Source organism: Pygocentrus nattereri, chromosome 20, assembly GCF_015220715.1.
Source record: "Pygocentrus nattereri isolate fPygNat1 chromosome 20, fPygNat1.pri, whole genome shotgun sequence".
NCBI classification, from domain to species: domain Eukaryota; kingdom Metazoa; phylum Chordata; class Actinopteri; order Characiformes; family Serrasalmidae; genus Pygocentrus; species Pygocentrus nattereri.
Window position 1 is genome coordinate 11,989,393 of NC_051230.1, and position 14,744 is coordinate 12,004,136.

The 14,744-nt window shown below is 40.0% G+C and overlaps 3 protein-coding genes across 3 annotated transcripts; all 3 read left to right on the forward strand.

The window, feature by feature from the left end:
• Window positions 1-1,290: 1,290 nt before the first annotated feature.
• plpp7a (phospholipid phosphatase 7a (inactive)) lies at window positions 1,291-5,778 on the forward strand. The gene is made up of 2 exons (XM_017691168.2): window positions 1,291-1,916; window positions 4,621-5,778. Exons 1-2 carry the CDS (start codon window positions 1,433-1,435, stop codon window positions 5,007-5,009), a joined length of 873 nt encoding a protein of 290 aa, XP_017546657.1. The 5' UTR covers window positions 1,291-1,432; the 3' UTR covers window positions 5,010-5,778.
• A 3,387-nt stretch (window positions 5,779-9,165) lies between these two features.
• edf1 (endothelial differentiation-related factor 1) lies at window positions 9,166-11,467 on the forward strand. Its single transcript, XM_017690985.2, has 5 exons — window positions 9,166-9,421; window positions 9,707-9,758; window positions 9,871-10,031; window positions 11,058-11,151; window positions 11,279-11,467. The coding sequence occupies exons 1-5, from the start codon at window positions 9,347-9,349 to the stop codon at window positions 11,338-11,340; spliced, it is 444 nt and encodes a 147-aa protein (XP_017546474.1). The 5' UTR covers window positions 9,166-9,346; the 3' UTR covers window positions 11,341-11,467.
• Window positions 11,468-12,258: 791 nt separating this feature from the next.
• On the forward strand, window positions 12,259-14,328 carry LOC119261765 (putative uncharacterized protein BRD3OS). The gene has a single exon (XM_037531425.1). The coding sequence runs from the start codon at window positions 13,026-13,028 to the stop codon at window positions 13,272-13,274; it is 249 nt and encodes an 82-aa protein (XP_037387322.1). The 5' UTR covers window positions 12,259-13,025; the 3' UTR covers window positions 13,275-14,328.
• The last annotated feature ends 416 nt before the right edge of the window (window positions 14,329-14,744 follow it).

Genomic DNA, 14,744 nt, shown 5'->3' on the forward strand with positions numbered 1-14,744 from the left:
TTGCCCATCTATTTGGCTGGACAGAAGACAGTTACATCCTCACACGACACCCACTTTCTGAATGTAGCTTATGAAATATGAAAGTTATGAAGAATATGACAAAGTGCAGTTTGGACCCAAGGAGTTTAAGAGGATAATGTACTGTGAAAAGTTAAACAAACATACAAATAAATGAATGTATTTGGATCATTCTACCAAACTGGTTCAGAGTCACAGCTCAAAACATATTTCCAACTTTTAACTGACAGAGACTTTAGATCAAAACCCTTTTGCTCTGAGTGACCCTATTCCTTAAATATGTTCATTTAATTCAAATAAATGATTAAACAGCCCATTTTGTCACTACCAAAACAATCAAAACACTACTGGAACTTTTCTGTTTTGGTGTTGATTTTTTTGTTACTGACAATTTTCACTAATTTTGTGCAACTCAAAAAGCTGGTATGTGACCAGCAAACTCTGCTTTGAACAGCTGTACACACAATAAATCATCTTTTAATAGAATACAAAAAAAAAAGAGTGACAGGGATGGAGTCTCACATCCTGCTCTAAAATGCAGGGGTGTGGCTAAATAGTGGCATGAAAACATTTAGTTTTTTATTATTTAAAAAGTAAACTCAGGATGAATCGAAAAAATAAACACAAATCACTTTAAAACAAAAGATCTTAAAAGAAAACACAAGTATGAAGTAGATGGTATTATTTTCCAAGTCAAAATTTAGGGGTTAGGGTTTGGCACAGACACGTCCCAATAAAAAGAACCCCATAAATGATGATTTCGTATTTATTTATCTCATTACCATCTTTATTATCTCTGTGACTGTCTTGTGTTTAAATTGGTCACAACACACTCCTTGCACTCCTTGTATATATATATATATACATACACAAGGAGTGTATTATGAACATATATATATATATATACATACACAAGGAGTGTGTTATGAACACTTAATTATACATAAATACTCAAACGTCTGAATACTTAATTGTTATTTAGATATTATTAAATAGAATGGTTCATACTGGAAAAGAGCTTTTTATATGTTACACTGCGTTTTATCCGACTTACCCATTAAATCGTGTCATTTCAATGCATGTGTTTTTGATGTTAACCTGCCAGCTCCTGCTTTTCTAGCAAAGCTGCACAGAGCAGTAAGAGTATGTCTTTACAGCCCATGAAGAAAAAACTTTCTCTGGCTGGCGCAGCATTAAACAGCCATGTGGTCGCTCTTCATAAAGCCAGTCAGTTGCCGTGTCTACGTCTATTTATAGACTGGAACTGGAATAGAAACTCGCAAGAGTTACAACAGGGCAATACGTGACCTGGGAACGGACATGGTGGAGCGCTCACTGCCACCGCGCGCCAAGAACAAAAGAGAGGGACAGCGAATTCAGGTAAAGAGTGGACGACGAGTTTTAGAGAGCCACCATGCCCACGAGTCGAGCGAGGGCGAGGAACGTGCTGAACAGGCCCGAGTTCATGTCCCTACACCACCAGCCTGTGCGGAGCGCGGGCGCTGAGGCTCGCGCTGGTGCGCGCAGGCCGTCTTACAAAGCCCAGCAGCAGCAGCAGCAGCCGCAGCAGCACGCGGGCCAGAGCAGCGACCACGCGCAGCAGCCGGACGCGGTCGAGAACGGCAGGGAGCGGAGGGAGTTCCCGGAGGAGGACTGCATGCAGCTCAACCCGTCCTTCAAGGGCATCGCCATGAACTCCCTGCTGGCCATCGACATCAGCGTGTCCAAGCGGCTCGGCGTGTGCGCGCACACCACGTCGTCGTGGGGTAACATGCGCGCCATAGTCAAGCTGCTCGCGCTCACCGGCCACGGCATCCCGTGGATTTTGGGCACGCTCGTATGCCTCACGAGAAGCAACACGCTGGCCGGACAGGAGGTCCTCGTGAACTTGCTGCTGGGTGAGTTCTTTGCCCTTTTGAGCATAACGCAGCAGAATCCAACACTTTGGGGTTCACTCGCAAGAGTGTTTATTTGGGTCAGTAAGCTGGACGCTGGGTGTTCCAGCACGAGAGGAGAGCATTAGACAGCAGTGGGGCGGAGCGAGGCGATACTCTGAGATATTTTGCGATATTGTCCGATTTTGAGGTCAAGATTCGTCCAAATTATCGACATTCTGCGTGTTAAACATTGTTTCTCCAGGTCTTTAAGTATATTTTGCACCCACTGGTTTTAAGAGCAAAAACAAAAGATTGCAAAATAGCTTTTATTTGTGATAAAAGAAACTGGGGTTGGGTTGGGCGATATGGAATACATGTAATATCACAATATACGATAGTCACAAAATGTTTTTACGTGATAAGTATTACAGTGTTTTGTTTTGAGATTTGATAAGTAGGAGTACAGAAAAAAAGAAGAAAGTAGTGCCAGTTTTAAAGTGTCAAAAACCATGAAGGCATTTTTTTTAGAATTTCATATACAGCACTAAATCGAATTAAACAAGGCTTATTATGCTTTATTTGCAATGACATGCAGTCGCTCGCTGTTCTTTAAGTAACGACTTCCACGGTGTGCTTAGAAAAGCTCATTTTGACATAATTTATCACAGTAATGATTAATAGTGTCATATCGCTCACTCTTAACAGGGATCATGTCATATTATATTATTAAATAGCTATAAACAATACAAAATAGATAGGATGCTACCAAATATCTACTTTTGATCAGTGATGCTGATTTCCATGAAGGACGACAAATAAGAAACACTGTGGAGAGTAGACATGCCAATAGAGTGATACACTCTATTGTTCCTTTTTCAGTTTTTTGATACTGAATGGAAAATGTTAGGCATTTACCCAGCTGTTCCAACTTGTCCAAAACTTGCAACTAAAACCCCTCTCTGTGAACTTTACAGCTCCTATAGGAGAGCTTATGGTATTTGTCTCGATTAGAAAATTCTTGCTACGTATTTAAAAAACAAGATATTAATCAGAAATATATGTTAATATATTAAGCTGCTGCTTTCATGTGCAGCAGCTGTAAATGAATTTGCTATTAAAGTGACCAATAACTAAGCACTGGACATTGGGCATCATCAATAACCTGGAGTAAGGGTGTCTTGGTGTTTTGGTAGTGTGTGGTCAAAATGTTAAGATGTGTTCTTATTGTACGCTCACAGAAGAGTTTTTTTCTGGCTAGCAGAATGCTGCTAGGTTTGTAGGTCAGTAGCTGAGGGAATACAGGAGGATTCATTTGGTGTTATCTGACTGATACATGTGAAACTTTCTTGCACTAATTAGCTTGGTTGCCAAATATTTGCAAGTCCAACAATTTGAGTTTTATCTGTTTTTGTTTCATTTTACTTATCGTAGTTATTGTCATTTCCCTGCTAGAGCTGCCACATAACATACATTTTAATACCAGTTAAATTTTACATCCTGGACAAGACTTTTTAGGAATATTTCGGAATGAAACGTATAATTTCTTTAATGGTCCTATAACACATTTTCTGTTTGTTTTTAATTGCTCCATCTACCGTCAAGTTATGACGTCTGGTTTTATTTACCAAAAACCATTATTACATGAACATCCAGCCTCTCCTGAATTAAACTGGATGTTTTCGTTATCTTGATTGATCGATATATGTAAATGACATCTGTTCTGATTGGCTCACCTTTTTTGGGCCTCATGTTAAAACACAGTTTAGGCTGAAACAGCCCATTGAAACATTAACATGAATGGTCAGAGCTGAAGTGCTGTATGATGAATATGACGGTATATGGAAACAAATTGGTTCCCCAAACTGTTCCCACAACTTAGGAAGCATATAGTTGTCTAAAACATCTTTGTAGGCTGTAACATTAACATTATCTTTCACTTCAACTAAGTGTCTGAGCCCAAACCCTGAAAAACAGCCTCAGACCATTAACCCTCCCCCGCCAAACTTTACTGTTGATACTATGCGTTACTTAGGCTTGTGTCCAGTTACACGGAAACCCATTTGCTGAAACTCATTAGGCACAGTTCATGTGCTGATGTTGCTTCCAGAGGCAGTATGAATTCTGTAGTGAGTGATGCAACAGAGGATAGGCAATATTCATGTGCTTTATCACGCTGCAGCCCTGCTCTGTAAGTTTGCATGGCCTATCCCTTTGTAGATGAGCTGCTGTTGCTCCTAGACACTTTCATTTTACAATAATAGCTCTTACAGTTGACCAGGGCAGATCTAGCAGGGCAGAAATTGCACAAATTCACCAGTGATAAAAGTAGCATCCTATGGCAGTGCCACATTTAAAGTCACAGAGCTATTCAGTTTGACCCATTCGACTGCCAGTGTGTGTCTATGGAGATTGCATGGCTATGTCCTTGATTTTATACACCTGTTCGCAATGGGTGTGGCTGAAACACTTGAACTCAATATTTAGGAGTGGTGTCCACATACTTTTGTGGACTTTTGTGTGCCATGTAGTTTACATATTGACATTCTGAAACTTCAGCATTGTTTACATCAAAGTCTTATTTAAATAATTGTTAGCAAAAACTTTTCCATGATTTGGGTCGATTAATGAGTTTCGCCTCCACTTTTTACCTTCTGTGTGAAAATTAGACTCTCATGTCTCGTTTGTGATGATGAACGCACAGGAAAACCTCTCTTTTTACTTGCAGCTCTCTTATTGGACGTGATGACTGTGGCGGGCATGCAGAAGTTGGTGAAGCGCAAAGGGCCCTGGGAGATGTCCCCAAGTTTCTTGGACTACTTGGCCATGGACGTCTACTCCTTCCCATCAGCCCACGCGAGCCGGGCAGTCATGGTGGCCAAGTTCTTGTTGGCGCACTTGGTGCTGGCAGTTCCCCTGCGCATTCTGCTGGTGCTGTGGGCTTTTCTGGTGGGCATGTCGCGTGTAATGCTGGGCCGCCACCACCTCACAGATGTAGGATGTGGCGTCGCTTTGGGATTTCTCCATTACAGTCTGGTGGAGATGGTGTGGTTGTCTTCCAGCACTTGTCAGACTCTTATCTCCATCGGCACGCTCAACTGGAGCCCCTTCTATTGATCAATGTGTGATACCTGCAGTCTCCAGAACTTTTGAATCAGGATAAAATCCCTCTGCTCACACTGTGTAATTAAAGTGGAAAATGCATATGCACCTATTCCGAGAGAAACTGAAGGTCTTAGGTAGTTTTAAAGCTTGAATTGGACATTTTCTTTCATTTCTGCCAAAGCTGTATAACATGAAAGAGGCATCTGAGAAGCACACAGTGTGGACATTTGCTATTTGCCAAATAGCAATGCCCATGCAAAGAATTTCACTATTGCACATTGTTAAAAGCCAAAAAATGGTCTATGTACAATGTAGATAAGCTGATTTGATTTGCATTTGTTTTTAAGTGCTGTGGGTGAGCGAACGTTGCTCAGGGATTTTTGTAACAGCAACATACTGTTTCATGAAATAGCTTGTTTTGTTTTGAAAATGAATATCCTTTTGGAAAAATAAACAAACGCGCCGGATATTGATGCTAAGTCAAAAAAAAAAAGAAAAAAATGATAGAAACTTTCAGAAGGCCTGCAGCTGAGTTTAACTTCTATTCTCTTTTTATTTTTTGCCATATACAACACATACTGATTTAATGTTCCTAAGATTTACTCATGACATTTAAAGCACTTTGATAATTGCTCTTAGACACAGTATGTTGTTTAGTTCCAGACATGCCATTTGTACTATGATTGTTTGCTTTAGTTGTGAAAGTAAAGATGTGATGCCTTCAGAGGAAAAAAAAGTCCCTCTAATAAATCTGACACTGATGAAGACTAATCATTATAAATACTGGTACTGTATATATTGTATACTAAGGCTGCACAGCATTGCCTTAGTACAGCATTTGTTGCCGAAGTGTACAGTATGCAGATGAGCCTCTGTCCAGTGACTGATTTGCTTCTTTGTGTTTTGTGAGATGCTCTTTGGGATGAAACATGGCAGTCGCATAATCAAACAAATAGCTTTGGTCAAAAACAGAACAGTCTTTAACTGTGTCACATTAAAGGTTCACTAGTGTGTTTTCAGTATATTGGAAGATCCAACCATTACCCTTCACCATCCAGTAATACAATAAGCTAAATGGTGTTTTGTCCATATAATGCAGCCAAAACCAGAATATTGACCTACTGCCTTAAAAAATCAAAATGTCTGCATAATTACAACATAACAATGTAAAGTCAGTCATAGTTGGATGTGAAATGCTCTATTCTTACCAAGTTAGACACTGTTCACAGTGGTAGTGTTTTGTGCCAGACACCTCAAGAATGCCCCTAAAAGCTCTCTCACAGAAAGTTATTGCTTGAAAAGGCTAAAAATATGATGCCTGATGCCTCAGTCTTTGTTTTACAATAGATTCAAGAAGGTTTTGGTTTTAATACGTTTACATACAGAGTCTTGTTAGACAATAGTGCTTTCATATTTATTTCAGATTTACAGCAATTTTACAATTATTAACATTGCATATAAAACTCAGAAGACACCCGCGGTTTTGCTGGTGGTTTTCGATAGTAAATAAAATGGCTGTATTTATGATTTATGTATTTGTGACCCCTGGTTCCACCACTATGGAATAATCTGAGTCAGTATATGAGTCATACTAAACCACTCCAGATGACTTTGTTTACATCTCAATGAATTACATTATGCAGAAATTCTGAAAATTCTGCAGAATTCCTCTTTTATCCTCCCATAAACACAACCTTTTCATCATTTTTTTGTCTTTAAAGCATTGCTATATTTTGCACAACCTCAAATATCACGGTGTGACTTTTTTGTGAATATTGTTCAGCCCAGTTATATAACAGCACTGAACTGATAAATCAGGCTAAATGTGCTCGTTATGCTGACAATACGGTTGCTTGCAGAAGTTTGGACACTCCTGGTCAAATTACCTTTTGTTGATTTCCTTATTGAAAATAAGTTAACACATCCTGTACAGAGACACACTTCTGCACTGCTTAACACACAATTGTTGTTTATTCACTGAATGTGATGAAATTGTATCAGATATAAACATAAAATGTGGCCTGTGCAAAAGTTATGGCACATTTTATATTTTATGTTTATTTTTTTTTCCCCAATAAGCAAATGGATAGAAAATGTGCATTAAATTTGGCAGAAATATGTCATATTGAAGTTCCCTGTTGAGGATGTGTTAACAGCAGGGGTGCTCAGGCTTTTGCATATGACTGTCTGTCTCCAGAGTTACGAGATGTGAGTTCTAGAGGCTTTATACTGAGTAAGATAATTGTGTGTCTGTATGTGAGAAAGAGAAAGAACATGTGAGAATGATACAGAGAGAGAGAGAGAGAGAGGGAGACTTTTCTTTAAATTCTTTATCTAGCAAACTGATTTAAAGCTAAATGAATCATGCTTTAAGGTGAGATTAGAGAACATGAGCTAAAAAGGTTAAAAAAGTGCAAAACATGAGCAAATGAGGGCTGAATGTGAATAAAGTCAGGTACCAAACCATCAGTTATGCTGTAACGTCATCTTACTTGCCGCTTGTATTTGTCACTTTGCCTTGTCAAAGCCTGTCATTAGGAAAGGAAGATTTATTGGCACAAACATTTACTTAAAACGTTTATTGTGCATCACCTCTGACATCTTCATAACTCAGCAATACCGTTTACGTCAAAGTCCTTGAAAGTAACACAAAACTTCAGATCATGTGCAGCAAGACTCAAAGGCAGAGAAACGTCTGCTTAGCCGTAGTGCTGCACATTCCCCCAGCTGTCTTTGTCAGTCTCTGCCCCCCTCTCTTTACAGCAGTGATCAGATAACCCTGCCGGCGCGAGCCCCTGACTCAGCAGGCTATAAATACAAAAAGTCGGGCAGTGGGGCCATACCATGCTCTTTTGGAGCTTGATCTTCTGGTCACCACGACCTCAGTGAACAGTCCTCAGTACTACCCCAACTCATCAGAGGTAGGGAGGATCAATACTGAAGTATCAGTACTTATGATCCTGTTTCCTAATAAGAATCAATCCTTCCATAAAATACTGATACTAAGTGATTTATTTAATCATGAATCTGAATATGTGGATTTTTAATTAAAGTGAATGTAAAAAGAAACTATTTTCAGACTATTGATTATGGTGCAGTGGGTAGTGCCGTCACCTAACAGGAAGAAAGGCCTGTGTTCGATTCCCTCTCTGCGTGATCAGGGCCCTTTCTGAGTGGAGTTTGCATGTTCTCCCTGTGTCTGTGTTTCCTCTGGGTACTCTGGTTTCCTCCCACTGTCCAAAGACATGCAGTCAGGCTAACTGTATATGTTGAAATTGCCCCTAGGTATGAGTGTGTATGTCTGTGTGTCTGCCCTGAGGTGAACTGGCAACATGTTCATGACGTTTTCGGCTTTCTGCCTAATGACTACGGGACCCGTAACCCAGGAGGATAAGGGGTTTAGATAATGTGTGTGATAATGGTACTGGGATCGAGATATTATTCTTGATATTGAAAAGAAATTTATTCTTGATCCATACAATGGTCATTGCATGAATTGCGCACCATTGGAGACCGCAGTATTGGATGCTTTGCATAAGAGACATACATCTGCTATTCAGAGTTTATCAAACTTCAATATAACTGTATATATATATATATATATATATATAAGGTCATAACTAACATAGTGTATTTTGTATGTATTATAGATACAGTCACCAAAGTACATATCCAAAATTCAACCTAAAAACATTTATTGTTTTTAAATGTGTTAAAATGTAGTTAAAAATTTATTAATGTATGTATCTTTTTTTTGCTTTCCACCTTGTCACACCAGCTTGTTTACATATTTTACATTTTTTAGCATTGATAATTTGTTTTTTTCTCTGCCCATTAAGCATAACACCCACTCCATCAGACAAAATAAACAGGAAAAAAATCGCATTTATTATTATTATTATTATTATTATTGTTGTTGTTGTTATTTTGCCACATTCACAAAAAAAGTCATAAAAAATCATTACGAAAAAATGTTAACATTTGCACAAAAATATAATATTTGTTTGGGGTAAGACTAATATCTCATTTGAAACAAAATAGGGAGAACAAAAAAACATGAAAAAAATCCATGAAAAAAATGAAAAACAAAACCGCATACCGCCTTGCTTAAACAGCACGTTAAATAGTGCACCGCCATTACAAGTGCATTCGCTAGAACTGTAGGTGTAGTGTAGTAGTGTGCAGTTTGAACGCAGCCAGCGCCTCCCTCTACTGACACATACAGTCTAGCTTGACGTCTACTCAAACACACACGCTCGGGGACGTACAGTTTTCTCAAGTGCAACGCTCTTCCATCCTGTTTATCTGGGATACACAATCTGTTGTTAAGCCAAAGAGACTTCGAAAACATGGCAGAGAGTGACTGGGATACAGTGACTGTGCTGAGGAAGAAGGGATCCGCGGCTCAGTCCAAGTCCAAACAGGTTGATAGCTAACCTAGCTACAGCTAGCAAGTTTATTTTGCCAGCTAGCCATGTACCACATGTAGGTTAGCCATTTCTCTCATTTTTTGGCAGCTGCTAGGCATTTGCAGATGTTTATTTAATGTTTAATAGCTAATGTCTGTTAGTTCTGCTAAGTTTGCTTGTAATATTTAGCTACAGCCCACCGAATTTTCTAGTAACTACGCACGAGTCCGCTGTGTAGTTACGTTAGCTAACGCTAACCAAGCTAGCTCACTAAACATCTGATGAAATGTGCCCTCGCAGGCTGTAATTGCTGCCCAGAGACGAGGGGAAGATGTTGAGACTACGAAGAAGTGTAAGACACGTGATTTTTTATTTTTTATGTGATTGCTGTAAAGTAAAAATATAGTTATAGTGCTCAATCTCTTGCCACCCTTTTGTCGTATTAAAGCCTGAGCTCTTTACAGGGGCTGCTGGGCAGAATAAGCAGCATGTTGTAACCAAGAACACAGCCAAACTGGACAGAGAAACAGAGGAACTCCACCATGAACGAGTAACTCTGGAAGTGGGTAAAGTCATTCAGAAGGGTCGGCAGGACAAAGGCTTAACTCAGAAGGATCTGGCCACGGTAAGCATTCATATAGGATAGCTTGTGTAAATAAGCGTGAGATTCACTACGGAGGGCCAGATTGGCCATGAGGTGGTTATAATTTATAGAAGTTGTGAGGATAACAAAAGTTGTTTTCTTGAGATTACAATTTATTAGTGTTGCGTTCAAGAAAACAAATTTTGTCTTGAGGTCACTCGTTTAAATAAGCTGTGATCTTGAGAAAAGACCTATCTTGACATCACTAGATAAATAAGTCTTGATCTCAAGATAGCAGTCCAGAAAATTCTAACTACCCCATGGCTTCTCTAGATTTCTGTAGTTCTCTGATAAATGATGATTATAATTTTTTGATGTGTTCAGTCATTTCCTGGGATATGAATTCATGGTTGTAATGGGTTGATATTGATAAAACACCACAGTATTTTCTAAATATATCACACAGTGTTGAAGTTTGCATTCAGAAATGTAATGATCCTCTGCTTCTGGCTACTCTATATTAAAACGCTGTCTTACAAACCGGACATAGCTTGTTTTGTCTGTTTTCTTCTGTTCTGCTTCTCTCAACACCAAAGGAACCTTACACAGCAATATACATGTTATCCTCATATCCAGAAAGGAATTGTACTATTCTTGTCATTTTTATCAGATTTAAACTGTTATTTCAAAACAGTCTGAAGCATTCAGCAAATTACATACATGAAATTAAAAAAAAAATAAAAACAGACCACTTGGTAACACAAACGGCAGCTGTATAAAGATTAATAGTCATGGATATAATGCTATATATTGTGTGAAATACATCTGTAACTTACAAAAATTGAAACGCAATTTCACAATATATTGGTATAGACAATATGTCGCTCAGCACTCAATGCATTGGACCTTACAATGGTACCTTAGATGTGCAAGGCTGGTGGAAGTTTCAAACATATCAGTGACTGACTAAAGAAACTAAAGATACTCTCAGGCATTTTCAAAGCACCTCACCCAATAAATACATTGGTATGTTTGATGGGCATATGAATGTAAATTTGTTTTCTTCAGAAAATTAATGAGAAGCCTCAAGTAATCGCAGATTATGAAGCTGGGAAGGCCATCCCCAACAATCAAGTAATGGGAAAGATTGAGAGGGCCATTGGTGAGATTTCATCCTTTATTCTTTGGGCAGATTTTTTTTTTTTTTTAGCTGTGAAATATTGCTCCACATTTTGGTGTATATTGTATGTCTGGTTGTTCATTGTCCAATGTTTTGTGGCAAATTGCAGGACTTAAACTGCGAGGAAAGGACATTGGCTTGCCTCTTGATCCAGTGCCCAAGAAGAAATGAGCAAAAAATCCTCGAAATCCACCACTTAGCCTACAGAATCCCTTCACTTTTCAGGCCTTGTAGTCAGTCTTCACATTTGCTGCTCATTATTCCCTTCCTCCTAACAGTAATAAAACTGAACTTTCCAGTGGTGGACCAAATGTCACTATATTGACAATATAAGAATGAAAATCATGTTTTATTTTGCATAGTCTTATGAAGTACTGCATCACTTGAGAACACTGCTTTTTTAGTCTTTGAAGACTGAACTGAACTGTTGTGTTCTTTACATTTTCATGATTTTGTGCTTGCTCTCAACTTGAAATAAAACTGATTTTTTGCAGTTGACCTGAGTGCAGAGGTTTGTAGTCCTTAAAGAGTCTGTTAGATTTAAAGCTAGATGTCATTTTACTGACATTTGCATCAAGTAGAAAATAGGAAATGCTCATTTAAAAACATTTTGAGAAATCCTTGTTTTTTTTTCCAAACAAAAATACAGGATTTTTTTTGTTATACATGTATTACATATAAATATTTCACAGCTATTCCTCTGGCTTATTGAAATACAGTAATTTTGTTGTACGTAGACCAAAACTGCTGTTTTGATGAATAAGAGAATACTTCTGTATTTTTGTCATTTCACAGATTGGCTTATTGAATTTTAATGCATTTAAAACAACCATATATTAGTAAAATTGTTACTAAATGTAAGAATAGAATTTTTGCAAGAACTAAATGTCAATTTTTTACAAGGATTGATTCAAGTAACAATGAGAACATGTCAGAATGCATTTTTCACTTGTGAAACACGTTACGTGTTCTAGTTTAATTTCTGCTAGTAACATTTGGAAGCTAAAACGTTTTTCCACAATCAGCTCTGAGTGAGAAATGTTCACACTCCCGGAACCAAGAATCAGCTCCTTAACCCGGACGGACGGTCCGAGGGGCGCGCTGTTGCCACAGGCAGCGCTTGGCGTTGTTGTGCTGCGCGCCTGTAGCTGCTTTTAGCGCTCAGCTCTTCAGTCCAAACACAGCCGTACAGAAAAGCAGGAGCGTCGGGCTTCTAAAACCCTGCATTGCCAACCGCTTCTTTAGGAGCCATGCCTCGAAGACGTTTTCTGTTTACAACTACAGCTCGCTGGCGTAATAAGGTTAACACGTCTGACGAGTTAGCTGCCGTTAGCTAGCGGGAATGGAAGGAATTTCTTCGAGAGGTTTGTTCTGCTCCCTGTGCGAGTCCATCTGTTTCGAGGATCGACTGAGTGTACAAGAGGAAAGAAACCTTATGAAGCAGCGGTCTTGGAGTAAATCACTGTTATATTGTTGACTTTTTTGCACTGGGGGTTCACGCAACCCTCTTTTAATGAAGAGCAAACTCTATGAAAGACAAATCCGTTGAGGAACTAGGCCAAGCTGGATTTGAGTCTCGCACAAACGATCCGGTTGAAATAACGGGGCAAAACTAACGCACAGCACACTCTTGAGAGGACAATCGATAAAAGTTCTCCTCACACCTGTAGCTATTTATCTGAGCTACAAAGAAAGGGCAACACACATCTACAGTTATTTAGGACCCACTGAACGTTTCTGGTAGCCAAAACAGTGAAACTGGTTGTAAACACAATGTCGTGATCGAGCCTCAGAGGACTTTCTGACATGTTTGACCAAGAAGAGGACTGCAGCTGTTTCGCCACCGAGGGTCTATAATGACGGAGAGATGTCCTTTAGCCGAGAAGGCGATGTCAGAGGGCTTTGCTCGGCTCAGGTTCAGAGACACTTCGCTGCTGATCTGGCAGCAGCAGCAGCTGGAGCTCGAAAAGGCGCCGCCGTCCAACTACCTGAGCCGCAGCCAAAGCACTTGGTACAGCCGCTACGGCAACCAGGCCGTTGTGGTCCGGGACAGAAACACGCTTAGAGACCCCGAAGCTGGCTCCCGAGTTTGCTCTGTTATGTAACAACATTACTGATTATTTTATTGCATTAATTCCCGTCTAGATTCTGATCTGTGCTTATAGGGTTGCCTCATATTTTGTAGATAGTGAGCAAGCTCGCCTGGCGGATCCCTTAAAGGTGGAGCGATACACTTTCAATGTCGAGACAATTTTCACTTCTGAGGTCAATTTTTAAAGTTTTTAATGTATATATAGTGTGTGTGTGTGGTAAAAAATGACCTTTTACGTACTGTATGGAAATTGTTACAAACTGAGTACCCCAGGTATTAAAGGGGAATTCAATCACGATGGTACATTATAGAGAAACTCAATGAATTGCTTTACAATGGTGATAGTTATAATGTGGTGTAGCTCATTAGCCATGTTTGGTGTCCAAATCTTCCTCTTTTAGTTTTAAGATGGAGCTATGAGGCCCACAAATGCTCAACGTTGCTAACAGAAGTAAATAGTCCCCCAAATCTTTTATGTAAATACAACCCTGATGCTCCTGTCCACCTACTCCAACTACCTTCAAGTCTTCAGTAGGGTTGCTCAGAATTGTCGATGTGGTTTAGGAGACAGTGTGACTTAGCTACTGTATAAAAATGAGCAAATCTAAAAATGTCTGTGCCCGCTTTCAGCTACACAGTGAAGGTTTAAGTCACAGTATGCCGTAAACAACATCGAGAAATATGCGTGGCCTTCACAAAGAGGTTGACGAGCCTTGAGAGATGTACTGGGGATGTATTTACTGAAAAGATTTGACTTACTGTGAATTATAAATGAACAAACCTTCACCATGTTCAGTGAACATAGCAGGGACCCATATCGCAGGTCTGCTCATTTTTCCCACTTCAACAAAGCAGCCATAATGATGACCTGGATGCTGTTTGAACAAGCTGAGAGAGATTCTAGGGACATATTTACAAAAAGGTTACAGTGACTACCAACTTCTAGTGTTTGTGTGTCAGAGCTGATGTGTGACAGAAGGATAGCAGCAAGAGTGAAAGGGAAGGTTTACAAGACAGTAGTGCATCCTGCTATGATGTATGGTTTGGAGACTGTGGCTCTGTCTAAAAGAAAGGAGGCTGAGCTGGAGGTGGCGGAGATGAAGATGCTGAGATTTTCGTTGGGAGTGACAAGGATGGACAAGATTAGAAATGAGCAGATCAGAGGGGGCGGCACGGTGGCATGGTGAGTAGCGCTGTCGCCTCACAGCGAGGAGGGCCTGGGTTTTGATTCCCCGGCCGGGTGACCGGGGTCCTCTCTGTGTGGAGTTTGCATGTTCTCCCCGTGTCTGTGTGGGTTTCCTCCGGGTTCTCCGGTTTCCACCCACAGTCCAAAGACATGCAGTCAGGCCAATTGGACATGCTACACTGCCCCTAGGTGTGAGTGTCTGTCTGTCTGTCTGTCTGCCCTGCGATGGACTGGCGACCTGTCCAGGGTGTATCCTGCCTTCCGCCTGAAGACTGCTGGGACTCCAGCACCCCCCCG

Bases quoted from the DNA above. Each gene is read 5' to 3' on its own strand.
- plpp7a (XM_017691168.2), top strand. From the start codon at position 1,433: ATGCCCACGAGTCGAGCGAGGGCGAGGAACGTGCTGAACAGGCCCGAG. The intron at 1,917-4,620 runs GTGAGTTCTTTG...TTTTACTTGCAG, and splicing joins CCTCGTGAACTTGCTGCTGG to CTCTCTTATTGGACGTGATG.
- edf1 (XM_017690985.2), top strand. From the start codon at position 9,347: ATGGCAGAGAGTGACTGGGATACAGTGACTGTGCTGAGGAAGAAGGGA. The intron at 9,759-9,870 runs GTAAGACACGTG...AGCTCTTTACAG, and splicing joins TGTTGAGACTACGAAGAAGT to GGGCTGCTGGGCAGAATAAG. The intron at 11,152-11,278 runs GTGAGATTTCAT...GGCAAATTGCAG, and splicing joins AAAGATTGAGAGGGCCATTG to GACTTAAACTGCGAGGAAAG.
- LOC119261765 (XM_037531425.1), top strand. From the start codon at position 13,026: ATGACGGAGAGATGTCCTTTAGCCGAGAAGGCGATGTCAGAGGGCTTT.